The sequence below is a fragment of the Serinus canaria genome, chromosome 18 (assembly GCF_022539315.1).
Source record: "Serinus canaria isolate serCan28SL12 chromosome 18, serCan2020, whole genome shotgun sequence".
Taxonomy (NCBI): domain Eukaryota; kingdom Metazoa; phylum Chordata; class Aves; order Passeriformes; family Fringillidae; genus Serinus; species Serinus canaria.
Window position 1 is genome coordinate 9,529,992 of NC_066331.1, and position 27,979 is coordinate 9,557,970.

Genomic DNA, 27,979 nt, shown 5'->3' on the forward strand with positions numbered 1-27,979 from the left:
CAGGGCTGGTTTGGGTCACTGCATTGTTCATTTTATCCTTTTATTTTCTTCCCTAATACAGAACTGTTATTTCTGCTCCCATATTTTTGCCTGAGAGCCCCTTAACTTAAAAGCAATTCGGAGGGAGGGGGTTTACATTCTCCATTTCAGGGGAGGCTCCTGCCTTCCTCAGCTGACACCTGGCTTTCCAAACCAAGACAGTGACAATTCCTGGCCTTTCTTTCTGAGGACGCTCCAGTGGAAGGAATGCAACTGTGGCTGTTTGGGCAGTGACTTTTGTGCCACCACCTGCACAGGAGGGTCCCTGTCTGCAGCCTCCAACTCACCTGGCCTTCCATGTCCCTGCTTTTGGCTCTCAGCTTGTTCACCTGCCCTTCAGCAATGTCAGCTCGTTCCTTGGCCTCCTCCAGCTCGTGCTGCGCCTTGCGGCACCGCGAGAGATTGATGTTTGCCTGCTCCTCCTGAAAATCAGACAGCATTGGCACAAATGTCACTGCCCTGCTGTGGGAATCCCCTGAGAGGGGGAATCCATAAAATCAGAGGGTTTTGGGAAAGCTGCAAAAGGCCTCAGAGAGAGCAGAGCTGTGGTTAGAGCTGTGCAGGAGCCATGAGATTGGTCAGCAGGAAAATTATGTAAGAAATGGAAAAGTAAGGACAAATAGAACAATGGTCTGTGTATGAACACTTGTCTGGAATAACCCCCTGAGCTGCAGAAAAGTTTATCTTGTGAGATATGAGGGAGTTCTAAGCTTAATAATGGAGCTCTGTGCATTGTGTTTAAGGCTCACAAGCAGTGTTGTATTTGAAATAAGCCAGCATTGTTTAACCAAAGGTACCTGTGCTTGGAGTGGTTGGATGGAACCACTGTCACTATAGAATATATACTATACAGATATAAATACTGTCAGTGTGCTTTTGCTTTGTGTGATTGGTCAAAAAACTCATCAAGTGAGTTGTACCATTGAGTTCTGTGTCTGCAGCCTGGGATGTGAGCTGCTGGCATCTTCCCATTGCCATACCCATGGAATGAGAGTGATGCTGGAAAATAAACAGCTCAAGGCACGTTCCCAGCAGTGCTGTCCTGTTGGGGATCTGTACAGAGACCCCAGCCAGGGATACCCTGCCACCACTGACACCTGTGCTGGCCTTACAGGTACAGCCCTGCATTGCCAGTACTTTGTGTTTATATCCAGTACCATCCACAGCATGGCCACTCAGGGGGCAGAACAATTACCTCACTCTGTTCCAGATGGGAAAATTGGCTTGTGTGGCTCCAAAAGTGCACCAGTTCCAGGAGAACTACAACTACAACCGCTCTGTTGTGAGCCATAATTAAGAATATTCAAAGGCAGTGTGGCCTTGGCTGCCCTGTTAAACTCAGTATTCAATTATTTTAATGATCTAGGGAGCCCACCTTTCAGAAATCTCCACCCAGGCCCCACTGAAAAGAGTCCTCCACTCACAGCTTCCTCAGCCTGTTTCTTGTAGGCTTTCACTTTTAACTGCAGCTTGTCCACCAGGTCCTGGAGCCGAAGAATATTTTTCTTATCTTCTTCAGACTGTAGGAAGTGAAAGTGGAGTCAGCCTTGGCAGCTGAACTGGGGTGACCCACGTAGGAGGGTGGAGGATGTGCAGTACCTGGTAAGTGAGCTCCTTCAGCCTCCGCTCGTACTTGCGAGCTCCTTTCAGGGATTCTATTCCTCGTTTCTGCTCAGAATGAAGCTCATTTTCTAACTCATTAATCTGGAACACAGGAACGTGGTGAGGATGGCAAGAATGGCTGCTGATCCTGCTGTCCTGCAGCTGCTTTTTGGGTCTAGACTAGGTAAAATATGCTCCCCGTGTTATGTTGGTGATGGCAGAGTGTGTGAATCCATAGTTGTTTATAAAAGGAACTTAGCTGTGCATACCTAGAGCATTTGTAGTCAAAATCAGGCTTAAATCTGTCAGAGAAGAGGAAACTGAAACAGGGAAGGGTGGCTTCTATGAATGTTCACCAGGTAAATGGGAAAAATCTGTTTCATTTTTTGTCTTTCATTTGCTATCTTTGGGAGTGGCAGTGGCAAGTACTGTTTGGGGACAGCATGGAAACCTGGTTGCTGTCTATTCCCTTTCCACCTGTCCAGCTTCCACAGATATTGAACTAGAGATGTAAGGTGGCATATCTGTGCCTGTGCCCCTCTGCAAACCTGCTGATTTCTACTCCCTTTTTGTACCTTTTACCAGCTGCCTCTACAGCCTTCCATGGTGGCAGGTTTCCAAATTTCACTGTCCACTCTGTAAAGTATTTATTTTTTATTTATTTTAAAGGTGAAGATGGGCTGGTCTCTCCCAGTGGCAGAGTCCTAGCCTTGGTTGTCAATACTCATAAATCTTTATCTAGCAGATCCTTCTTGAGCTGCAGAGACCAGAACTGCACGTGGTATACTTAATATAGTGACATGAAGGTGTTGCCATACAGCTCTGTCTTGTTCTCAGTGCCTTTCCTAATGAAGCCCAAATTTTTTTCTGTTTAAGGTTTTCATTTCTATTGTACATTCAACAGCTTCTGGAGTCTGTCCATTACTAGTTCCATTAGGTAAATACAACTTAAATTATTTTTCCCTAGACAAAATCACCATCTATGTCTCCCTGATGTCCATCTGCCCCATTTTCCCACTCAGTTTTTTTGAGGTCACTCTCAGGTTCATCACCTACAGTGCAATATTTGGCTGCTCAGCACAGCTCTCACCAAACCTGCTGGGAATATCTGGGGCTCTCCCTGTTTTCACCCTCTCAAGAGGCTCCACCAACCAAGGACCCAGTCAGAAACTTCACTTTAATCTATCTAAATCTTCACCATACCCTGGCCTCCAGCTTCTGGAGTTGTTTCTTCCCTCCCTTCAGTGCCAGCTGCTCGGCCTCATCCAGACGGTGCTGCAGGTCCTTCACTGTCTGTTCCAGGTTCTTCTTCATCCTCTCCAGGTGGGCACTGGTGTCCTGCTCCTTCTTCAGCTCTTCTGCCATCATGGCTGCCTGGTTGTGGTCACAGTTGTGTTACAAATGTCCCCATCCCAGCAGTTCTGGGTGCTGGGAAAAACCCCCAGCTTCCCACTGGGGAGTGACTCTGCACATTCTCAGTGCCCATGGCCTGGATAAGGCTCTGTCACACAAACAGGGTCACTCCTTCTCAAAGTCTGTGTTTCTAAAACTGCTTCACCTCAGGGAACAGACAGGGTTGATAAAAAGGAGAAAATAATCAAGGCATGCAAATGGATTGGTACCAACGTTCTGTGTTTTAAGTCAGTCAAAACTGAGGTATTACCAGCTAGTACTCTGCATCTCTGGGCTTCCTCATGACTTTGGGTATCTGGCTGTCTGAAATTGGCCAGAGTCAGACTTCTAAGCAGTTTTTGGCAGTGAGATGACCCTGAGTACCTCAAACTGCACTGAAAAGCTTTTGGCTGCTGAGGTGCTCAGAAGCTGGGACTGATAGCTGTCACCAACGTGGCACAGCAGAGAGGTCAGGGATCCTGCAGCACTGCTGCTGGTGGGCAGGCAGGACCAAACACTGGTGCACCAGGACTTGATGCAATAGTGTCACCATTCTCTGTTTAATTTTCCTATACCTTTCCTAAATATCCCAGGTGTTGTTATTTCTGATAATGTGGAAACTGTAGCCTCATTTAAATGAACCATTTATATTCTCTCTTTCTTTCTTACATGCCTAGCATTTATATAGGATTGTGTGTGATTTTAGCCTTAATTTCTGCTTTTCTGTGCTGTGTCTGGACAGGCTTTTGTCTCAAACTACTCTTTTTCTGTTACAATTTTGCCACCATCTGTTCTATTCTGCCTACTATATTTACTCTGGAAGCAAAAGTGAATGGGTATGGAGAAGGGGAGAGAGAATTATTTTCAATACAGACAGCTAGCAGGACATGAGGACCCTTTCTGGAAGGGTCTTCTGTGAAAAGTTGTAGGGCAATGGCTGCATGAGGCCCATGTGGCAGGGGCTGTGTGCCACAGATATTTTCTGTTGAAGAACTGGTTCTCCTCCATCTGACTGCTGCCTTTCTGAAGTGGAAAAGTGTCTGTGGTAGTACCAAATGGAAGAGCAAGAGGACTCACATCTGTGATTGCTTTCTTTGCTTTTTCCTCTGCATTCCTGGCTTCCTGAATGCTGTCTTCAACTTCAGTCTGTAAATGAGTTATGTCCACTTCCAGTCTCTTCTTGGTGTTGAGGAGGCTCGTGTTCTGTTGGGGCAGTCAGCAGACAGGTCATCCCCACCCTGTTTACTAATTAGTGTAGGATGAGCTGCTGCCTAAAATTTCAGAATTCTAGAGTATTTAATTGGTCCTATTCCCTGTGAATTCCACATTTGAGGAATCAGAAGCAGAGAGCCATGTGAGCATGGCTCATACAGGGGCTGCATTTCTGGTGCCCCCCGAGGCAGGGAGCCCAGAGTGGGGGTGGGAGCCCTGCCAGGCACCTGCTGGTCCCTGATGCAGCCCCAGCTCCCTCTGCCCTCACACAGCAGGGGTATTTGTGCCACTCCCACAGGCCTGTAGGAATCTCCCGTGGTGCCAGGTGGTGCCAAATACCTGTGAGTGGAGCAGCTGCACCCTCTCGCTGGCGTCTGTGAGCTCCTGCTCAGACACCCTGCGGGCTCGCTCCGTCTGCTCCATGGCAGCTCTCATCTCCTCCATCTCCGTGGTCATCAGACCATTCCTCCGCTCTACTATAGCCAGCTGCTCCTTCAGGTCATCATTCTCTCTCAAGGCATCATCTAAATGGAGCTGGGAGTCCTGAAAAGGTGAGAGCGCCTGTTGTGAGAGCCAGAAGGGAGCAGAGGGAGTGGCAAAGGCTCAGGGCACAGCAGCCTGGTGGTCCCTACCTTGAGCTGCCCTTGCACAGCTTTAAGGTGCTTCTGTGTCTCTGCCACCTGACAGTTGGCATGGCTCAGCTGGATTTCCATGTCGTTCAGGTCTCCTTCCATCTTCTTTTTCAGCCTCAGAGCATCATTTCTGCTTCTGACCTCGGCATCCAACATGGTTTGCATGGACTCTAATACCCTCTGGTGATTCCTCTTCAGCTGTTGAATTTCCTCATCTTTCTCTGCAGTCCTTCTGTCAACATCTGACTTCACCTGGTTCAGCTCCAGCTGAACACGTAAGATTTTCCCCTCTTCATGCTCTAAAGAGCCCTGTGAGGGTTGAAATATAATTTATAATTTGTCTCTGTAGTGCCCATTGCTGGGAAATGCCCATGCAGAAATGAGACCCTTTGCAGCTGGGAGGGACCCTAACATGGACCTTTAAAGTCCAAGCCCTGAAAAAGCTGACTGCTATCCCATAGTCACTGTACCCCAGCTGGATATTCAATGGTAATTTAGGAATTATATTCCTTAGGAAAATGCCTCAGATACCACACAGTCTGGGCACTGAAGGCTGTGGTGAGACTGGAGAGACAGCAGATCATGAGGAAATATAAAATAGGACAGCCAAACCTCCTGCTCAGGAGCAACTTGCCTGCTCTTGCACCTCCATGCTGATTTCTGCTTTGTCCCACCCCAGTGACTGTGGGGCCAAGTTCCCCTCTCACACAACCTTTCCCTCTGGAAATCATTTCCTTCCCTCTGGTGCCATCCAGCTTCTGTTGTAGTAGCAGTGAAAAGCCTGAGGCTGGGTCTTTCCACCCACTGGACAGAAATAAGCACATGCAGAGAATAAAACAGTTGATGCAGCCCTGGCATCCCTTTTAAGAACATATTTTCCAGAGATGCCTGATTCTCCTTTTGGAGTCTAGAATGAGCCTATGGTGACTAATTCAGGATTGGACTGATGATATTTAGATGCATAAATTGGAATAGATGGACCACAATAACTCTTGCTCCCACTGCCCACCCATTTAGTGACATCTAGAGATTGTTTTATACTTCTTTTTCTACCTAAGAGGAGTTAAAGAGAAAATAACGTGAGGCTTTTCTTGGTGGTAGACAACAAAAAGACAAAAGGTCTGTTAAAAGTCAATACAAGGGAAATCCTGGCTGCATACAGGGATGAAAATGTTTAACCCTGAGAATTATGTTGTACTGGAAAAGGTTGTCCAGCAATACTCTGAAATCTCCATCTTTGAAAATGATAAAAACCAATTAGACAAGGCTTTGAGCAACCTAATGTAAGTTCAGAGTTGGTCCTTCCTTGACCAGGAAGTTGAGTAAAGACTTCTAGGGATCCTGTACAAGCTAATTCTGTGTCCCTGTGTCTGAGGCATGCTCTAGGTATATCATGGGCAGCCCATGAAGGGCTCACAAAGATATTTTGTGCAGAATCTGATGTGGTCATACAGAAGTAATAATATCTTTCCCAAGAGGCACTCAGGGAAGATACAGAACAGAAGGCTAAAAACAAAACTGTTAGAATTTTGAAGTGTTAGTGACTTTTTCAGCCTTCCATGGAAGCAAATTCAAAGAGATGGTGCAAAATGAGCTCAATTTTAGATTGAAACTGAGGGGGTTTTGTGCCTGATAGCACAGCAAGGAATGCCACATTTGTAAGGCAGGAGAGCAGTCCCTTTGCTTTTGGGTCTGTCTGTGCTGTCTTACTGCACTTCTGGGACAATTTCAGGACAAGCAGGAGTATAAAATATATCCCCAAATTTTCTCTGTTCTCCATTTCTCTAAAAGCAAGCCCCTGACTGAGGACACTTGCCTCTGCTTCTTCTAATGCTGCTTGTAGGTCACACTTTTCTTGCTCAATTTGCTTCTTTGCTTTCTCCAGCCCATGATTTGCTTTTCCAGACTCAGCAATCTGTTCAGTCAGATCAGAAATTTCCTCTGCAACCAGAAAACACGTACTCAGCTCCTCTCAGACAGTGTGATCAGCAGCACCTGCAATTGCTCTTTGGCAATGGGAGTGACAAAAGAGACTCTGGTGTAATGGGATGTAACAATGAGAAAAATAATTCATCTTATGTGCAATCTTTACTTCTGATAGCCTGCACATCCCAGCTCAGTGTGCAATTTGAAAATGAGAGGGACCACTGGAGTAAGCTCAGAAACCAATGTCAGCTTCCTCTGGGTAGTGAAATTACATCTCCAGAGACAGTCATGTTTGATTGATCTCCTTATGCTCAGATAATTCCCAGTGATCATTCAGTTCACTAAAAGGATCTGAGTTGTATTTCCTTCCTATAATTAGTTTGCTTATTAAATGCAAACCCATTGTGCCACAGCTGCAGGATCCTCCAATAATCAGGAGACAGACAACAGCCCACCAGATTTTCTCTAGTAGCAGCAACTGAAGCAATCTGAAAAAACTGAGTATCATCATAATTTCTGTCTATTCAGTTACCTTGGTCCTCATCCCTACATAAGATTACAGTGGTGTGAAGAAGGGGGAGCATCCTGAGGGAGCAGGATGCTGTAGAGATGGAAGTGTGTGCTTGCAGGTGACTTTATGATCAGCTGAACAGGAAGGGAAGTCACAACCTTTGTGGGAAAATCATAAAGAACAAAACCCTGGGAAGAGGCAGAGCTCTGGCAGTCCAGAAATGTGGAAGTATCTGAAGAGGCAGAGCTCTGGGAGTCCAGAAATGTGGATTCATGGTGAAGCCAAGGTGACAGACACATAAACTCACGCTGGAGGTTCTTGTTCTCCCTTCTGACAGTCTCAGCCTGGTCGAGCATCTCCTCGTAGGCATTCTTCATCCGGAAGATCTCGGTGCTGAGGGAGCGAGACTCCTTCTGGGCAGCCTCCAGCTCAGTCTGGCTCTCCTGGTGCTTCTGCTTCCACTCAGCCAGGATCTGGAGTGACAGGAGAAGAATGACCCATTCTCCCCCAAGATTAGGCTGGCAGACTAGCACCAGGGCTTGTTAGCTTGCATGTGACTACTCAGTCTGCTTAACCAGTCTCTCTTGTGACTGGTCAAGCAGACCAGTTTTTTTAAAATTATCAGAAAGCTGATTTGTTATTTTCTGTGGTCACCTGGGGTTACTTACACAGTGACTTTACCAGATGTCCCACTATGGGGTCCTTACCATAATTTTGCTTTGGGTAGGATGCAATTTATTCTATTGTGAGTGCAGAATTTTGATAATCTCAGAATTTGTTATGTCCTATCTAATATCTGATGATGTTTAGATCTAGCACAGTGTTTTGAACAAACCTTATCAAAATTCCTCTGCTTTTTATCGAATGCTGCACAGACTGCATGTGACCTCTCCACGTCAATCATGAGATCATCCACTTCCCCCTGCAGCTTCTGCTTTGTCTTCTCCAGGGAAGCACACTTTGCATTGACAGCCTCAATCTGCTCCTCTGATTCCTGCAGGCGCTGGGCCAGCTTCTTCCTGCAGGATGGGACATTCAGCACTGAGAAAAACAAAATTCTGACCTTCTCAGAAAATGGACATGAAAGGAGTTTGGAATGAGGTGAAGATGGGCACAGAGAGCAATATATAATGTTGTGGCGCCAGGAGCCTGGGGGTGGCACAGCACTCTGAAGTGGTGCATAGACTGAGAGGATATGCACCCAAGTATGAACTGTACCAATGAGGAGGAGGACCAAAAATATGTTTTCAATACTGCCAGTGTAAAGAATGTGCTCTTCCAACTACAGTGCTTAACTCAATGCACTGGAATTCTCCTTCATGTGGACACACCTAAGCCTCCACCCCTACTTCTCCTTTAAATATCCACTCGCTCTTCTTTTCACTTCCAATACATTAAAAAGCACACTGCTCTGCATATTACCCCTACAAACATATCCTGGTTTCCTTCAGCTCTGCCCTCATTATGCTTAAATATCCTTCTACTTGCTCCAAGCCACCCCTCCACGTACTTGGCCTCCTCGAGCTCCTCCGTGCGCTGAATCGCGTCCGTCTCGTATTTGGTTCTCCACTGGGCCACTTCACTGTTGGCCTTGGACAGGGCTCGCTGCAGCTCCCCCTTGGCCTCCTGCTCCTCCTCATATTGTTCCCGGAGCAAGTCACAGTCGTGGCGAGCAGACTGCAGGGCGTGGGCCAGGGCGTTCTTGGCCTTGGAGGTTAAAATGAAACAAATTGGAACACAAGCCGTATGAAGAGCGACTGAGAGAGCTGGGATTGTTTAGCCTGGAGAAAAGGAGACTCAGAGGTGACCTTATCACTCTCTTCAACTTCCTGAAGGGTGGCTGTGGTGAGCTGGGGGTCAGTCTCTTTCTCCGGGCAACAACAGACAGAACAAGAGGACACAGTCTCAAGCTGTGCCAAGGGAGATACCGGCTAGAATTAAGGAGAAAATTTTTCGCAGAAAGAGTGATAAAATACTGGAATCATCTGCCCAGGGAGGTGGTGGAGTCACCATCCCTGGATGTGTTCAAAAAAAGACTGGATGTGGCACTTAGTGCCATGACCTAGTTGAACTGTTAGAACATGGGTTGGACTCGATGATCTTAAAGGTCACTTCCAACCTAGAAATTCTGTGATTCTGTGATTCTGTGAAATTGTCAGAGCACAAATAATTTGTGACTGGGTATTTTTCCTCTAGTCTGATAAAATATTCATATCTCCCTGCCCATGTGCTGCAGTTGCTAGAGAAACAGAAGGAGCAAAATGAATAACATTAGGGATTCTGTGTTTCAGGCTTGATGTTGTTAAACAGGGTCGGGTGCTTGCCTGTGGTGGTGTGTGTGGGTCCCCAGCACGAGGGGAGAGACAGGGAAATCTTGACTCCATGTTTCAGAAGGCTGATTTATTATTTTATTATATATATTATTTTAAAAGAAAATTATATACTAAAACTACACTAAAGAAGGAGAAAGGAGACATCAGAAGGCTAGCAAAGGAATGATAATAAAATCTCGTGACTGACCAGAGAGTTTGACACAGCTGGACCTATGATTGGTCATCAAGTAAAAATAACTACATGAGATCAATCAAAGATGCACCTGCCACATTCCACAGCAGCAATAATTGTTGTTCACATTTCGTTTCTGAGGCCTCTCAGCTTCTCAGGAGACAAAATCCTGGCAAAAGGATTTTTCATAAAATATGTCTGACGCTTGCCCATCTTGCCTGGGGGGATAACACCTCTCAAACACATCTGCACCAGGTGTTTCAGGCAGAGGCAAAATAAATCCACCAACAGACAAAGTGCAAGTGCTCCTGCTCCATTTCCTTTTTTTGGCTGCTGCTGTTTGCTTTGCCTATGGGCACAGAGCTGCTTTCCTTCATTTCTCTCATGATTTTGATCTTTGGAATGCAAGATGAGAAGGGCTTAAACTGTCTTGCTTATTTAATTTTTAATGTCTCCTCTCTGTGTTGTATTCCAAGGCAAAGTTCAAAATTTTCACTACTCTGATGTCCCTTCTCTGAGGAGAAATCTCATTTATTTTAAAATTTGTTGTTTCAAATGAAAGCAAGTCACCTTATTTTCTTCCTCTAGTTGTCTCTTCAGCTCTTCAGTCTGCTGGGTGAAAGTATGTTTGCCTCGAGTTAACTGAGAAATCAAGGCCTCCTTCTCCTCCAGTTGCCGAGTAAGTTCACCTAACGAGAAAAAGTTGATGATTTTTTACACAGAGATACAAGACATAAAACCAATTAATGAGAGCAGCTACCCATGTGGGAAGTGATTGCAAGATATAAAGTGGTAAATTGAAGGGACAGTAGTAATTGCATTCCCACTGATAGGGAAAGCTGTGCTGGCATCAAAGAAAAGATGAACTGACCACAAACTCACATTTTCATTTTAACTAACAGTACTGCTTCTGGCTTGGTTTTGTGTTTCCTTGGGCATGTTTCTATCATTGCCACCAGGAGGAGATTCTACATTCTGAATTTTGTTCAGATCCCCAGGTGATGAATATGTTACAAAACACACAGGCATTCAGGCAGCATATTTAAGTGCTTGACACTTAATTTCATCAAGGCACGTACCATTCTCAGTCTGTAGGCGTGTTTTCTGTGTGTTCAGATCATTAATGAGCCGCACATGCTCATCGTCTTTGGCTCTGACTTCACTGAACTGGTCTTCAAGAGCTCGGCACATCTTCTCCAGGTTACTCTGCAAAGAGGGAGAAACAAATCCCTCAGTTCATCCAGCTGTGCAGAAGAACAACGATAACAATGACAAATACTTCTTCCCGTGCAGCCACCTTGGCTTTGGAGACAGACTCCATGTTGCTGGCCAAGTCATCAATCTCCATCTTCAGCTCACTCTTCTCCTTCTCCAGCTTCTGCTTCACGCGTTGCAGGTTGTCGATCTGCTCGCCCAGCTCAGCTGTGCTGTCCGCGTGCTTCTTGCGCAGGGCGGCAGCCGTGGCTTCGTGCTGCAGCGTGGCCTCTTCCAGGTCACGGCGCATCTTCTGGAACTCTGCCTCACGCTTCTTGTTCATCTCAATCTGAGCTGCTGTGGCCCCTCCTGCTTCTTCCAGGCGCTCGCTGATCTCCTCCAGCTCCCTGGACAGGTCGACTCTCTGCTTTTCAGACTTGGCGCGGATAGCGCGTTCGGCCTCAATTTCCTCCTCCAGCTCCTCAATCCGAGCCTATGAGAGTTCATTGGTTAAAAGAGGACTTTTGGATGGACAGATTTAAAATTATCACTCAGGAATAAAGAGGAAACATTCACATCCATTAATACTTCTCTTTCTAAAGAGAAGTATTGTGGTATCTTTTGGGGTTTCCTGTGGCAGGAAGGAGTGATGAATCTGACTCTGTTTTTAGAAGGTCAAATTATTTTTGTATTCTTTATTATATAAAAGAATTCTACACTAAAACTATACTAAAGGATAGAGAAAGGATACAGACAGAATGCTACAAAGAATGATCATGAAAACTCTTGACCCTCTCCAGAGTCTTGACACAGCTGGACTGTGATTGGTCATTTGTCACAGACATACTTTATGAAAAATCCTTTTGCCAGGATTTTTTCTCCTGAGAAGCTGAGAAGCCTCAGAGGAGAAGAAAAACAATAATTATCTGCTGCTGTGGAATGTGGCAGGTGCATCTTTGATTGGTCCAAGTGAGTTGCTTCTACTTGATGATCAGTCACAGGTCCAGCTGTGTTGGGACTCTGGTCAGTCACAAGATTTTATTCTCATTCCTTTCTTTGCTAGCCTTCTGATGAAATCCTTTCTTCTATTCTTTTAGTATGGTTTTAATATAGCATTTTTTGAATATAATATATATCATAAAATATTAAATCAACCTTCTGAAACATGGAGTCAAGATTCTCATCTCTTCCCTCATCCTAGGACCCCTGAGAACACCCCCACAGTCATAAAGTCAAAACAATTCACCTGTTGGATAAACAATCTCCAACCACATTCCAAAGCAGCAAACCACAGGAGAAGTAAATGAGATAATATTGTTTTCCTTTTTCTCTGAGGCTTCTCAGCTTCCCAGGAGAAGAATCCTGGGCAAGGGGATTTTTCTAAAAATATGACAGTGACAAAGTACCTCTAGAAAATTCACTGTATTGAGTCCTAGGACAGGTAATAGTTTTGGAGCAATGGTAAGTGTAAAATCTGATACTTTATGTTATAGCTCAGAATGGATTTATTACTTTGTGAAAGCTTTAAAATTGCATTTTCCTGAAGAAATACAAGGGCTGTCACTGGAAAATATAAAGAAATGTGAATTTCTTGGAAATTTCCTAGAAGTCAGGTCAGAACAAAGCAGTGTCCTTTCTCCAGCAGCAAACTGGAGAAGGGATGGAAGTAACTTTGACATGAACAATCATGGGATAACAGCACAGAAGAGAGCTGTCTTCCTGGTTCTGCATTTAGAAGGTGATCTTTGTCCTGATCATGACACATTGAGTCACATCCTATTGTTTTCTTAGAAAAGTGACTCTCAGTGGCTGCACATCTGTGGCATGCTCCAAGCCTGCCACAATGTTCATGTCAGAAATTTTCTATGTATTCATGTACAGAGTTTCTGTGAAAGTGCCCTGAGATGGGAGCAGCACCCAGAGTCCCATATTAATGGTTTTATTCATGTGAGGGAAAATATTTTTGTAGAATGGTCTAAGAATCAATACCAATTAATTCTAAGAAATTTGGGCTTGCCACTAAAATTATTGATAACTCCTAGAATTTACCTGAATCTCCTTAATTTTCTTTTGCAGCTGAGAACTTTGAGCCTGCTCATCTTCAATTTTACTTTGCAACTGGCTAATTTCAAAATCCTTTCTATTAAAGAACAAGAAGGCAAATTCAGTGTGGTTAAGATAAAACATGAATTTCAGAATTAAGAGCATAATAAGTCAGTGCAATACTTTTTTAGCCTTTCATCCATTTGTTGCTTATCATTTTCCAGATCCATGATGGAATCCTGAGACATTTTCAGATCACCCTCCAGTTTTCTCTTTGCTCTCTCAAGGTCCATTCGCAGCTTCTTCTCTTGTTCCAGAGATGCTTCAAGCTAAAACACATAAAACATACTTTGAAATACATAAATTATACTTTGAAAGTAACTATTCATGGTTTAAAAATCTAAGTAAGCTGGAAATTGAGGAATAGAGAAAATAATCAGGCCATCTCCACATGTGCTGCACTCTCACCATGAGACCAGAGCTGCCATGGTGATTTAGTTTTCAGACATTGAGCTGTTCACAGCTTGGCTGTGCACAGTTGAAATACCAGTTTTTGAAAAAACAGAAATTAAATTTTTCCAGTAGCTGCAGTTCCTAACATATAGACTGCTAAATATACACAAATTCCCAGTATTTATAACTTCCTGGAGTATATGTGCACACAAATAACACTGCAGCAACCTTCAAACTGTCACAGGTCTCCTGCTTCAGCTAAAGAGTTAAATCAGATCACAAAAGTCTACAGTGCTATAATACCCTGTGATGGACAGGAAAGATCTGTTGAATTCCACAATTTCCTGTAAATTAGCAGTGTTTTACTGGCTGAAATTATTAGAGCTGGCTTGTCTGCTTTAGGTGTTGCTTATACTCCAAACTACAGATTTCTAGTGTACTTTAATCTGTCACAGTGGATATATACACAACCCAAAACCTTTCACTTACATCATCCACTTGCTGCTCCAGTTTGGTCTTGGCTTTGGTGAGGGTGCTGACTTTGTCTTCCTCAACTTGCAAATCATCCAGTGTCTGCTGGTGGGCTTCCTGTAGGGCTTTTTTTTCCTTGGTGAGTTTAGAAATGTTTTCATCCAGAGCTGCCATCTCTTCAGTGAGGTTCTTTACCTGTCAGACAGCCATGAGAAATGGCAGACTGAGAACACAGTGACTGCACCCTTGCAAGACCTTTCCTATCCTTGCAAAACCTTGCAAACCCTCTCCTATCATCCTGCTTGGATGTAGTCAAAATGCTCTCTACAGAATGTTTATATTGATTGCCATGAGGGCAGCAGCATATATCATACCTGAGAGTCTCATTCTCTGGTCCTGCAGTGATAAGAATTCTTTCTTTATTGTTTTTGGTCCCCACCCCTGTTCTACTAAATTTTATAGTGAGACCTGCTAGATCTTCACTTGCCTCTGAAAGTTTTTCCCATTGGGATTTACAAAAGCCCTCTGAGTTGATCTTGCTCAAGGAATGTCTTTCCTGCATATATTTGCTGTGAAACAGCTGTAATTTCTCAGCAAGTCATGTTCGTTCAAACAAGATTATCAAGTGTTAAGCACAGCCAAAAATATGTTAAGTTTTCCCTAAAAGTGAAACAAACCATGATAACCTGATAAAGAAACTTTAAAGAAAAAATTCTGTCAGCTGACTAAGTGAAAATATCTCTCTCCTATGCATTGGACACATTTCACTTCTATTCAGAAAACTTATTCTATGAATAAGTGGCCACATTTTTCCACAAAACTGACAAGCTGTATGGGAGCACAGTCTGGGGAAGAATAATTCCCTGATTCCTCTGTCACCTTATTCTCTGTTGCATGCTTCTCCTTTTCCACTTTGGCCAGAGTCATTTCAAGATCATCAATATCTTTTTTCAGCTCTGAGCACTCATCTTCAAGTTTCCTCTTCTTTGCTGTCAGTTCAGCATTTGTCTCCTCTTCATCCTCCAGTCTTTCATTTAGCTCTTTAATTTTAGCTTCTAGCTGGATTTTACTCTTAATGAGTCCTTCACATCTCTCTTCAGCATCAGCTAGATTTTCAGTCTCCTACCAGAACACATTGAAGGCACATTATATTTATCATAAAAATGACAAAAGACATTAAAGACTCTTGGTGAGTGAAATAATACAGGGGTTTTTTTTAAACTGAACTGATTTGAAAGCCCATGGCAACAAGTGACAAGTCCACTTGCACCAAACTGCTCCTGGCCATGTAATATTTTTTCACCTTTTAGAACCTGACCAGTGCCATTTCAGTCTCTGTTCAGCAGTATTCCAGAGAAAAGCAGTTTCCACAGTTTGTGTCCTGCCTCTGAGAGAAAAGCTCCATATTATAGTGGCAGCAGATGTGGAAACAGCCTATATTCCATCCAGAATCAGACACCACTGTGAGGAGCACATTATATACACTGTGCAATGTCTGATTCTCCCACTGGTGATAGCGTTGGAGCCTCCTGTTTTCTTACTGGTGCTAGTTTGGTATATGCCTGCACCTTGCTTAGGTGTAAGGGACAAGATGAGACAAAAGCAGTGGAGGCTTTGTCCCCATGACATGCCTGCTTATAGAGGACAATGGAAAAGAGCAGCAAAAGAACAGCAGAGTAAGAGGAAGTGGGGTGAATCTGGAAATGGATTTTACTCACAGACTGAACCTGGAGCTGCAGGTCATTTTTCTCCTGCAACAGGGTCACCATTTTCTCCTCCAGCTCCTTCCTCTTTGCCTCAGACTTTGCAAGCTCTTCCTTGGTTTTCTCAAATTCTTCCTTCATGTTGGCCATCTCCTTCTCAGACTCTGCACTCTTCAGCAAGGGCTTGATCTTGAAGTACAATTTCATCCATGGCCAGTGTTTGACATTCATGAATGCACGAATGTTGTACTGGATGATATAAATAGATTCTCTGAAAACACATGAAACCAGTTAATGAGGGTGGTGAGACTTGAGCTAGAAACATACTGATTATTTTCCACACATCATCAGGATTTACCACAAGAACTTTTGCATGAGACTTTTTTTCCTCCTCTCCCTTGCTTTTATTAAAGAGCAATTTCAAGGCCCTTACTGGAGAATGGCTGGTTCAGTAGCTTGAATGTTTCTATTGTCTGAATATGTGAGGAAGAAATACTACAAAACAGACAGACTTCTCTCCCATATTGACTGAGAATCTCTGAGGCTTTCCTCAATATCAAGTGCTCAGGTAAATACCAGAGTGAAACTGATAGTGTTGAAGTACTGCTGCTTAGACTAAAAATCTGGCAGTTACTGTCAATTGTGGAAACAGCAGCTTGATGCTTTTTGGGTCACTCAAAATAGCCAATACCATTTTAGAAATTTTTAAGACAGAAACTGAAAAACTCAGGAAACATTTTTATGGAATTGAATGCTAAGCAGCTGCTGCCAGAATTTGTGAGACTGTCAGGAGGAAGCTGATTGTTTGTACCAGCTCTGTTCCCCAATAATTTCTAAGGTTCTTTCCCAAGAACAGCTTTTGGCCTGAGACAATATATCACATTGATGGACCTTTGGTCTGACACAGTGCAATTGCTGGCATTTTCTCACATTACCTTCTTTCATTCATCTTTTTAAATTCAGTTCTCATGAGGTACCCTCTGCACATAGCTTGTGTATGAGTGATGAGGCTCACAAGCTTCTCATCTCTCATCTCTTCTAGCAGTCCCAGGAGACCTGCCTTGAAGAACACCTGGAACATAAAAAAGGGTCCAACAGCTTGAGGCTTGGGCAGATGCATGGCCATTGACAGCTGATGCAGGGCAGTACAAGGCAGTTTAAGAAAAATGCCTGCAGGAGAAGGGTTTAAGAGCTAGAGAAATTTTCTGTCAATGTTCATGTGATTCATGACGAGTCACTCTGTATGAGATAATCATATTATTGCAGAGTTATTTGATGTCTGCTCCACTGTAGTTTATGGAAAATTTAGCTCCTCTCTGGAAGTGTCCAAGGCCAGGTTGGATGGGGCTTGGAACAACCTGAGACAGTGGAAGGTGTCCCTGCCCAGGGCAGAATGGTTGGACTGCTTATAATCATCATGAAGGCTGATTTAGTATGCAAAAAATACTTTCAACAAACAAAATATTTTGCTTAATTATACCTACTCTTCCACAAGGACTTTACCTTGGTGTGGCCAAATTTATACTGGTTGTGGTCAACATCAATGGAGGAAAGAAGCTTTTCTGAAGCCTTTTTGCTGTCAATGAATTGGCCCTCTGGAATGGCTGAGGCATTAAGGATCTTATACCTGTGGTGAGACAGGTTGCAAGAACTGGTTGCAAAGAGGGTGAGGAAAATAGGATCAACTGTATGCCATGGGTCAGTTTCACATCAGTGTAGCATGGAAGAATCTACATTTAACTACAACAGCAGACAGCTCTGAGTTAGCACTCTATGGCAACTGGGCCCCCATGAACCAGTTTAGTTGTCTCCATTTTAAAGATGAAGAAAAGGCACACGATGCAGACCAGAGATAGAGCACTGAGAGGAGGCTCCTGTGCATTGACTTTGTGTCTGTACTCTGGAAGACTCCAAAGAGTAGTCTGTAATGGCACCTTACTCATTACACTGCAAGTGTTTTCATCTCTTTGAATCATCAGGCCTTGGCTTCAGTTTAGAAATTATCCTGGTTCTGATGTTTAGAGAAATCTCTGGTCTGGTCAGAGAGGGGAACACTGGAGTGACCTCAGAACAGAATTAATGCCTTGGTTCCCTCCAATGCCACTAATCTGGTCTGGCTGGGAAAGAGGCACCAGACGTGACCTCAGCTGTGCGCTTACTGGGAAAGAGGCACCAGACATGTCACCTGAGCTGTGTGCTTACTGAGGCCTTTTCCTAACAGACAGGGAGTAATAACTGAGGACCTACCGTTGCTTAAAATCTGCATAAAGGATTCTGCTTGGAAACCCCTTCCTGCAAATTCGGATGCCTTCCAGAACCCCATTGCACCTCAGCTGATGCATCACCAGGTAATGGTCCATTGCACCTTAAACAAAATACATCCATCATGATCCCTTTTTTATCCCAGGGAATCTTTATATGTATTAGCATCTCAGAATTATCTAGTTTTTTTTTTTTAATTCAAGCAGGATTTAAATTAAAGATGCAGGAAGAGCAGACAGAACATGCCTTAAATTCATATAAGTTGTGGAGAGTTACATCAGTGAATTTTACTAGGAACACAAGGGCTAGCAGTGCTTGTGCAAAGGCATCAGGCCACATTTCTCAAAAAATGGCAGGATGGTGCTTTAGGAGACCAGCTGAAAAATCTTCAACAGCATCATCCTCCTCACTGGATGTAGGCAAAGGTGGCACAGAGTAGTGCAGTGCTGTCCAGACAAGGGATTTTCTAATGCTGTTACCCACAACAGGCAATTTTATCAGCTGTAATCAAACCCATCTTTATCACCCTCAGGTCTGTACACACATTAAACAAAGATGCAGATACACACATAGCAAAACTGAGTAAATGGGCCATGCAATGCTCAAATTTTTTCAGTCACAGTAGACAACACAAAAAAGCTCCCCTTGTTACTGTCTTGCTGGCCAACCCCCAAAAGGACTTCACATGCAGAAGGAGCTATTTGGGAAGTTGGTGTGGAGGCTTAACAGGCCAATTCCTGCCAGTCCCATGCCTTCAGAATACAAGGGTGGCCTTACCAGGTGTCTTGGTCTCGTTGGGAATCAGACAACGCACAAAGTGAGGATGGGTGCTTCTCAGGTTAGTCATCAACTTGTTCAGGTTCTCCTGGGATAGAACAAAACAAGGGCTTCAGCTTCAGGTTACAAAGCTTTTGCATTCTTGTTTAAATTCAGGGAGTTATTTAAGTTCAAGGAATCACAGAATGGTTTGGTTTGGAAGAGGCCTTCAGGAGTCATCAAGCCCAGCATTCCTGTCCCACTATCCCAGTTGGATGCTCCAAGCCCCATCCAACCTGGTCAAGAAAACTTCCAGGGATGGGGCCACCACAGCTTCTCTGGGCACCCTGTGCCAGGGCCTCCCCAGCCTCAGAGTGAATTTTTTTTTCTTATATCCAGTTTAAATTTACCCTCTTCCAGTTTAAAATCATTACCTTTTGTCCTGTCACTACAGACCCCGGTAAAAAGTATTTTTCTTTCTGATAAGCCCCCTTTTATATATTTAAAAAAACAGAATAAAGTGTGCCTGGAATCTTCTCTTCCCCAACTCTCTCAGCTGTTTTTCTAGGATAGGTGTTCCAGCCCTCAGATCATTTTGTAGAAGCATAGCTCATGTAAAAAGAAATTCACATACCCTGAACACAGCAGACACTGTCTGGAAAGAGCCCCCCTTCTTCTTAGCACCCTTCTTGCCACCACCACCAGCACTATCACCTGGGAAGAAGTAGATGGGAGGTGAGCAGTTAGGATATGCAGTACATTTTGTAGGCTTCATTTTCCTTTGGTCACGGACCAATAAAATACTTCATTTTAAATAATGACACACTGCTCCCTGAGAGTTTAGTGAACTGCTGCCAGGTAGCTGTTGATCAGTGTGTGGGACATTTGATCTCAAATGCAAGATTTAGGCTGTTAGTATGGAACAGTGTGGCCTGACCTAAGTTTCCTAACAGTGTACTCTGTGCTTCTGGTCACATATTGCTTTCACTATTACACAAACCCCCATTTAATTTTTTTTTTTTAATTAGGTGAAGACCTCAAAAATATGACTCAGCACTTGGCATCCACTTAGTGCAGGGAGGTCTTCTATAGAGAAATCTCCTCATCCAATATTCCAGGTGAAGAATACAGTTCTACTCTGAGTTATGGCAGGAAGCAAATTTTAGTCTCAGAAATACAAGTCCTAGCAGCTCAGTGTCTTTCCATGGTTGCTGTACTGTTGAAGCCAATTAAATTGAGACTTATAGAGGACTTCCAAATTAATTCTGTCTCTTTTTCTGTCGCAACACCAGGACTGCCCAGCTGGATATGAAATTGTTCCATGGTCTCCCTTCTGTCCTTCCAGTTCCCCTCAAGAAACAAAACTCTGTCTACAAAGCCTAAAACGCTTGCACTTTGTGCATTCATTTGGCCCCGGTCTAGTGGCTGAGTAAGCATGCAGGTGATGCACAGCACAGTCAGGAAACATACACCTCCTGTCACTTGGGGTTGGACTTGCTGTGCTTTACTTCTCTGCAGCACATAAATGGGGTGTTTCCAACAGTTCTGCATGCTGGTGTCCTAGTTTTGGCATGTCTGGATGCACAAAAGAACAAGGTCACCTTAGGGGCTGGAAGCATTGAGTATACCACTGAGAGGAGAAGCAGAAGAAGGCTTTAGTTGATTTTTGCCTTTTTGGCCATCACTGAAAAGGCACTTACCTGTTTCAGCACCAGCATAGTTAGAAAAGAGGAAAGATAGCAGCTTCAAGGATGATTTCTGGTACAACCCCACAACAGTTTCATTCAGAGGGTCCTTGTTCTTGTCCAGCCAGCCAGAGATGTTGTAATCCACTGTGCCAGCATAGTGCACCAGGGAGAAGTGAGCCTCAGCCTTGCCTTTGCCAGGCTTGGGCTTCTGGAAGCTGCTGCACTTGCCCAGGTGCTGGTCATAGAGCTTGTTCTTGAAAGAGGTGTCAGTTGCCTTGGGGAACATGCACTCCTCTTCCAGGATGGAGAAGATGCCCATGGGCTGGGAGAAATATGAATACATAAAGAAAGTAAGTGGTGGGGAGGGGAGCCATTGCAGCTCCTCACTGTTCACCTCACTGTTTAAAGGCAGCTGTTAAAGTCATTGATTTAACATTGTGTAGGCATTTTCCCTTCCACCCCAGCCACATTGTTCAGGAAACCATTGTTTGTGCAGAGACAGCTGCTGTTCCAGAAGCTTTGGTTTTCTAAGCTGCCTATCTTGATGTGAAGAGGTAACTCAACAGCAATGCATCATTTTGTCAAGAATGACTGAAGTAAAATAAATTTTCATGAAAGAAATGTACTCTCCTACAATGAAAAGATTTTTTCCACCTTCTCAATGAGCTCAATGCAGGCAGCCAGGTCCATGCCAAAGTCAATGAACTCCCATTCAATCCCCTCCTTCTTGTACTCCTCCTGCTCCAGCACGAACATGTGGTGGTTGAAGAACTGTTGCAGTTTCTCATTGGTGAAGTTGATGCACAGCTGCTCCAGGCTGTTGAACTAAAAATCCAAAATACCAAAAAAAAAAAAAAAGCCATTTAGTTTCAAGCAGCCCTCAGTGAGCAGGCATACCTACAGTAACTCACATCAAAGATCTCAAAGCCAGCAATGTCCAGGACACCAATGAAATGCTGTCTGGGCTGTTTTGTGTCCAGCTGTTGGTTGATACGAACAACCATCCACAGGAACATCTTCTCATAGACTGATTTAGCCAGTGCACCCACTGAATTGTACACCTGTAAGAAGCACAGCCATGGCAGTAACAAATGTTGAGCTAGCTTTAAATTTGAAAGAACACTCTGAAGAAATTGAGAAGCTGATGGGCTGTTTCTATACCTGTTGGACATTTTGTCCTTTGGTTACATATTCATTCCCAACTTTCACCCTGGGATAGCATAGAGCCTTGAGCAAATCAGCAGAATTCAGACCCATCAGGTAGCCAGCCTTGTCAGCCACTAGGACCAGAAACAGCAAACAAGTTCAGAAGGGACAAAGAAAAGTGTCCTGGTCCTCTGGGATTTCTCTGTTACAAGGAGCCTACTTTTGGCACAACTCGAATGCATCTATTATCAAGAGAAGTTCCTCTCCAGTCTTATGGAGAATTTTCCCCTTGCTCCAAAGGCAACACCTCAGCTGCAACACAATCCTGTGTCCGTGCCTAAAGGGCTGCAGCAATGCTTAAGTGGTATGTCTTTCTGTTTCCTTGTAGAGAATAAATTAAAACACAGACTTTGTGAGACTTGAAACTATCTTTATAAAAACTAATTTCTGGAAAGAAAAATAAGTTGCAAAGTGTTGGGCTGGGCACTCAGTGGGGTTGGTTTGCTGGCTCCCTGCTGGTGCAGTTCACGAGCAAACTCTGCAATCAGCCCTACCTTCTGTGCCGTCCGGCTCCGCCTGCTCCTCCCGCTGCTTCTGCTTGAATTTCATGTTCCCATAGTGCATGACAGCCCCTGTCAGCTTGTAGATCCCCACCTTCTCATCAGGGCTGAAGCCCAGGATGTCCACAGCATTCTGCAGGGGCAACAGGCAGGTTGGGAAAGCACAAAGGGTGAAGCACAAGGGGCAGGTGGGGTTTCTGCCCCTGCCCACGCTGTGTCCAGCACCATCCCAGTCCCATGAAACTGGGCCAGCAGTGCTGGGACTGGCTGGCCAGGCCCCCCTGGCTGCATCTGGGCTGGCTGCAGGGCTGCTCTGCTCTGCTCTGCTTTGCCCTGCTCTGCTCTACTCACATCTGTCGCCAGCAGCTCCTCGCTGTCATCAATGCTGGCAACCGTGACTTCTCCTTGGCTCACGTAGACGAAGTCATAGGGGTTGGTGGAGATAAGGAGGAGATCTGCAGGTATGTGGGTCAGCTTTAGTGGCACTGGGGAGATCACAGTGGGAAGAGAAAGCACTCACTGAGCCAAGCCCAGCGCTGCTGGCACTCACCAATGAGCTCCGGCTTCTTGTTGGACATTATCTGGTAAAAGATGTGGTAGCTCCTTTCGCTAGACAGCTGAAAAGTGACTCTGGATTTCTCCAGGAGATCTAACCAAAAGAGAGGTGCTGTTAGACTCCTGATCAATTTGAGGTTGCAAATGCCTAAGTTCTGCTTGCACTGAGTTGCTGCAACTCACAGGTTTCAATGTCTGCTGAGGCCAGCTTGCCAGTTGGTCCGAAGTGAATCCGGATGAATTTTCCCTATCAAGCAGAGCAGATCAAACCATTGGTTATGAAAATCAATGACTGAAACTTGCATTAAATTTCTTCTTTCCAACAAATCTGAAATGAACTTACAAAGCGCGAGGAGTTGTCGTTCCTCACAGTCTTGGCATTGCCAAAAGCCTCCAGCAGTGGGTTGGCCTGGATGATCTGATCCTCCAGAGTTCCCTAGTCACAGAAGAAAATGCTGCTTTATCACTTTACTACTTAGTAATTAACAAATATTGCAAAAAAGGATAAACAGATAATTTTTACTTATCACAGGTGATTTAAACTTAAAAATTAACAGAGCTCTTAATCACTCATCGGCCAATACTCATGGATATTGCCATGGGTTTCAAAGGGAAGAGTGCTGAAAGACAGATCTGTGTTTTCTTGCTTCTTGTATCTGATACCACATGTTGGGTATCACATACAAAGTCACTGCGGTGTAATTCAGGGCCTTTGAAACCTGTATGAGAATTGTTTCTGCACTCCTGTTCACTAAAGTTTTACAGCTAAAGAAAATGTGAGAAATCTGGAAAGTTTTTTGAAGGTTGCTGAAGCCTGAGAAGTACAGACTTTGGTAGGAAACACCTACCAAATGTAAAATGTAGAATGTAAAATTTTGCAGTTGCATTCAAACAACAGCAGCTTTTCAGGGTGCAGGAATACAGCTCTTGACATTCTTTGAAAACTGAGACATGGACAAAGCCTGACACTCAAACACCAGACTTAGATAAGCACAGAACAGAGACTCTTAAATTTCTTTTTTTTTTTCCCTTGCTGCATTACTGCAGAAAAAATGATCAACATATAAAGTTTTGATATTGTGCTGTATCTCTCTTGGTAAGTGCAAAAATATGGAAAGAAAAAAGCTTCTGTGACATTATTCTCTCCTTTTTGGTGCAATACAGCCCAGGAAGCAGAGTCACTAGTGTGACTCTAGAAAAGTCATGACTGATCCTCCATAACCTGGGCATGAAAATGTTGCCAGGGATAATTCCCAAGACAGAAGGAAAACCAAGAGTAAGAAAAGAAAATGATAAATTGGTTTATATCAGATGAAAGGTGAGCAGCACTGTTTCAGTTACTGCAGTGGTGCAGCCTTGAGCACAGGGGAGAGGCACTGCCGTTCCCAGCACTGTCTGCAGATGGCACAGCAGGTTTAAATTCCTTTTTGTTAGTCCGCTGTGAAGATGGACCTCTAAAATTAAAGCAACACAGTAGCATAGAAAGCTCTAAATATTTTTTTAAATAAAATATCCTATCCATAGAATAATGCCCTCTCACATGTGAGGAGAGGAGAGGAGAGGAGAGGAGAGGAGAGGAGAGGAGAGGAGAGGAGAGGAGAGGAGAGGAGAGGAGAGGAGAGGAGAGGAGAGGAGAGGAGAGGAGAGGAGAGGAGAGGAGAGGCGAGGAGAGGAGAGGATCGAGGAGAGGACGAGGAGAGGACGAGGAGAGGAGAGGAGAGGCGAGGAGAGGAGCGGAGAGGAGAGGAGAGGAGAGGAGAGGAGAAGGATGTGTGTGTCAGTGCAGCTGACTACACCAACACCAACTCTCTTTTGAGTGCACGGCTGTAATCAGGGAACTTAAACAGGAGCACTGTACATGGATAACAGTGTGGAAGAGCATGGCAATTCTTTACTCAAGTTCATTCAGGAGTGCTGTTTACAGGCTGGGTGGCAAAGTGCTGGAGGGCGAGACCATATTTTGGGAAAATGCTGTTACACATTTTCCTTATTCCTGTACCATTGCCTGGCACCTGATTTCAGCTTGCATCTGCCATTGAAAGCTGTGCTACTCAAAACCATAACCTGTTTCATTTAATGTTCTTATAAAGAGGAACATTCTATTGTCACGGAGATTGGAATGCTCAAAATATGAAGTATTCTGTGGATATTCAGAAGAGGGCAGAACAGATTTCTGTCAGCCTGAGAGCCAGGTGATTTTCCTTCTATCATACATGGTCTGTACATTTCTCAGCTGTCTTGAAGCTTTTCTGAGATCAGTCCTGGCATAGTGAGCAGCTGATGAAAGTTGAGCCCAGGAGATTCTAACATGGTGCTGATGGAAAGAGTGCCTGTGATGAACTTGCCTTGGCCATAACAACCCATCAATCACAGACACCTGCCTCTGAGTGAAAGAATATTCAGCCTTGGAATCTCCTTAAGCTCCACTATGCCCTTGGGTACTCAAATAACATGCTGACACATGCACACGCTTTGATGAGCATCTCACAGGCTGTGGTGGCACACACTTGTGCCACAAGGGTGTTTGTTGCTTGTTCTGTGCTGGGGACTGAAGCCTGGGCCTTGCAAATGCACCAGTGGGCTCAGATTGCAGCAGCTGTGCTGCTCAGCAAAGGGACATCGAGGCATGCACTTTCTTTCCTGAAAGGATCCTTTCTGAGGTTGCTCTCTGACTGTGAGGGAAGTGGCCCCAGCTGTCCCAAATCCAGCCCTTTTCTCCTGCTGTCCCTCTGGGCCGTTCTGTTAACCACAGACAGAAAAACCAGCCAGAGGAAGCTACTGCCTGATGCAAGTGAAATGATGCTTAACTTCAGCACAGAGTTCCTGCACTTCCCCTGCCAACAGGAATGAGCCAAGGACCAGGAATGGCACAGCCTTGTGCCAGTGAGAACTGACTGCTTGTCACTGCATGTGTCACAGTCAATAGAGCCATGATACACAGAGTGTCACCATAAAATTTCAGAAGGCTTTAAGCATTTGCCCATACAGAATAACATCAAATCATTTCAGATAGCTTCAGGCATCTGACCTTCTTGTTCTTCAGCCCAATCTTTTATACCCCTGCTGTCCCTGCACTGTCCCTGTGTGCCCTCTGCTCCCTTGGGTGGTTGCTCAGCACCCCTGGGCACTCCATGGCTCATTGCTGTCAGTGCTGCTCACCTGCTGCTCACAGCTGCACCCACTGGGGATGAGGCTGGGCCACAGCCCCATCCCAGTGACCCCAAACTGTGCCACACACAGCCCCATCCCAGTGACCCCAAACTGTGCCACACACAGCCCAGTGACCCCAAACTGTGCCACACACAGCCCAGTGACCCCAAACTGTGCCACACACAGCCCAGTGACCCCAAACTGTGCCACACACAGCCCCATCCCAGTGACCCCAAACTGTGCCACACACAGCCCAGTGACCCCAAACTGTGGCACACACAGCCCCAATTCCCACAATCTGTGTACCTACAACTGCTCTCTTTTCACCTGCAGCACTCAGGCACTCTGGATCTCAGAGGACACTGAAGAATAGGTACATTGATGGACAACCAGCTCAGAGAAAGCTGCTGTCTAACATTATCTCCCCCTCCCTGGTAAAGACTCTCCTGTGAAAATGGAGGCTTTCCTACACTGACAAAATGGTTTTATAAGAGTTCAGCAGATTTGAGGCTGGGTCCAGGGGTAAATGAGCATAGGTGTGCTTGGGTTGTGCATCCTGACTGTCTTCTCAGCTGCACAACACTTTCTGCCTTTAGATATTCCTGCAGCCCCAAAATACACATTGGTACTTTCTAGTCAGTGTTGGCAAGGGAGAGCTGATGTCATACCTGCATTTTGCCAGGCTGTGGATCTTTCTTCTTCTCACCAGTGACTGCAATTGTTGCAAAGTACTGAATGACACGCTTGGTGTTCACAGTCTTCCCTGCACCGGATTCTCCGCTGTTGAAGCAAAAATATTAATTATTACAAGAAACAGGAAACATCATCACTTTTCTGTCAGCTCTGTCACTCAAACCAAAACATACTCACGTGATAAGGATTGACTGGTTGTGACGATCTGAAAACAAAATCACAGAAAGAGCTGTTCAGATGAGATGTGGAAGGTGTCAGTTCCTCAGACACAACTGACTTCAAGGGAACTGTGAACTGTGTTATATCAGTGAACTGTGTTATATCAGTGAACTGTGCTATATCAGTATTTATCACCTTCATACAAGCCAAGGTAAGTGATGCATTAATACACATTAGTTTGCATCTGGACTTTTTTTTTTGGTACAGACAGAGATGAAGTAGCCAAAAATTTAACTTCAAGCAGTGATTCTTTACAAGGCTTCCCACTTACTATTTGTTATCTTTTATGTATAGACCTTGGCTTAAATGCTGTTTAAATATAATCAGATTATCTGCTGTGTTTCTCCTTTAAATTCCTTACAAAGAGAGGAGGCACAAAGCCATACAGCCAGCTACTGCTTTTCCTTCATTATCTGATAGCCCACAGACCATCAAGATTTTCACAGTCTGATCTTGCGTTGTGCTGTAGGACTGTGGGACCGCAGAGCAGAGCCTAAAATTCCTTGACCAAATAGCCAGCCCTACATATATCAGTGTTTTCCACTCTTGCCAAGTAACTCACCAGTCAGCATGAACTGATAGGCGTTGTCAGAGATGGAGAAGATGTGTGGAGGGGCCTCCTGGCGCTTCTTGCCTCGGTAGCCAGTGACCACCTCGGGGTTGTACACCGGCAGCCACTTGTAGGGGTTGACGGTGACGCAGAAGAGACCCGAGTAGGTCTGCAAGGAAGGGACACAGCACCTTGGCTTCCCCTGAGCCTGGCCCAGCAGCTCCTGAGGCTGCCCAGAGGAAGCTGCTGCTGCCACTTACGTAGATCATCCAGGCTGCGTAACGCTCTTTGAGGTTGTACAGCACAGCGGGTTCGTGCAGGTGGGTCATCATGGCCATGTCCTCGATTTTGTCAAATTTGGGCGGGTTCATGGGAAAGACTTCGTCATCCTTTACAGTCACAGTCTAGCAAAAAAAAAAAGAGAAGGAAACAACAGGAAAAATCTGAAACAGGGAACTGCCTGAACTGGGTGACCCCATTGGAGTAACAATGATATCACTTACTGTGTCATCGAATTTTTTAACAGTGACTTTGTCACCTTCTTTGCTCTGTATGGTACCTTTCACATACATTTCCTTGTCATCTACTACAAAACAGGCTGTCTTAGCATCAAATGGGCGATTCTGGGCTTCAATTCTCTCCTTCTCTGGCTTCCGTAAGTAGGGAGCAGCTTCTCCAAAGATTGCCATCTCTGCATCCGAGCTCATGGCTGCAGTT

The 27,979-nt window shown here is 44.6% G+C and overlaps 1 protein-coding gene across 1 annotated transcript; it reads right to left on the reverse strand.

Moving 5' to 3' along the window:
* Positions 1–101: 101 nt before the first annotated feature.
* LOC103823920 (myosin-13) lies at positions 102–27,969 on the reverse strand. Its single transcript, XM_050981583.1, has 39 exons — positions 27,766–27,969; positions 27,523–27,666; positions 27,275–27,431; positions 26,671–26,698; positions 26,469–26,580; positions 22,994–23,086; positions 22,834–22,897; positions 22,646–22,744; positions 22,447–22,550; positions 22,090–22,228; positions 21,551–21,669; positions 21,301–21,450; positions 21,044–21,214; positions 20,402–20,711; positions 19,336–19,415; positions 18,723–18,810; positions 17,931–18,048; positions 17,187–17,310; positions 16,619–16,755; positions 15,699–15,954; positions 14,860–15,102; positions 13,999–14,175; positions 13,240–13,385; positions 13,063–13,153; positions 11,117–11,506; positions 10,899–11,025; positions 10,390–10,508; positions 8,825–9,021; positions 8,150–8,333; positions 7,622–7,787; positions 6,694–6,818; positions 4,878–5,186; positions 4,585–4,788; positions 4,111–4,236; positions 2,845–3,015; positions 1,639–1,743; positions 1,464–1,559; positions 289–461; positions 102–105 (listed from the first exon to the last, which is right to left on the reverse strand). The coding sequence occupies exons 1-39, from the start codon at positions 27,967–27,969 to the stop codon at positions 102–104; spliced, it is 5,850 nt and encodes a 1,949-aa protein (XP_050837540.1).
* Positions 27,970–27,979: the final 10 nt, after the last annotated feature.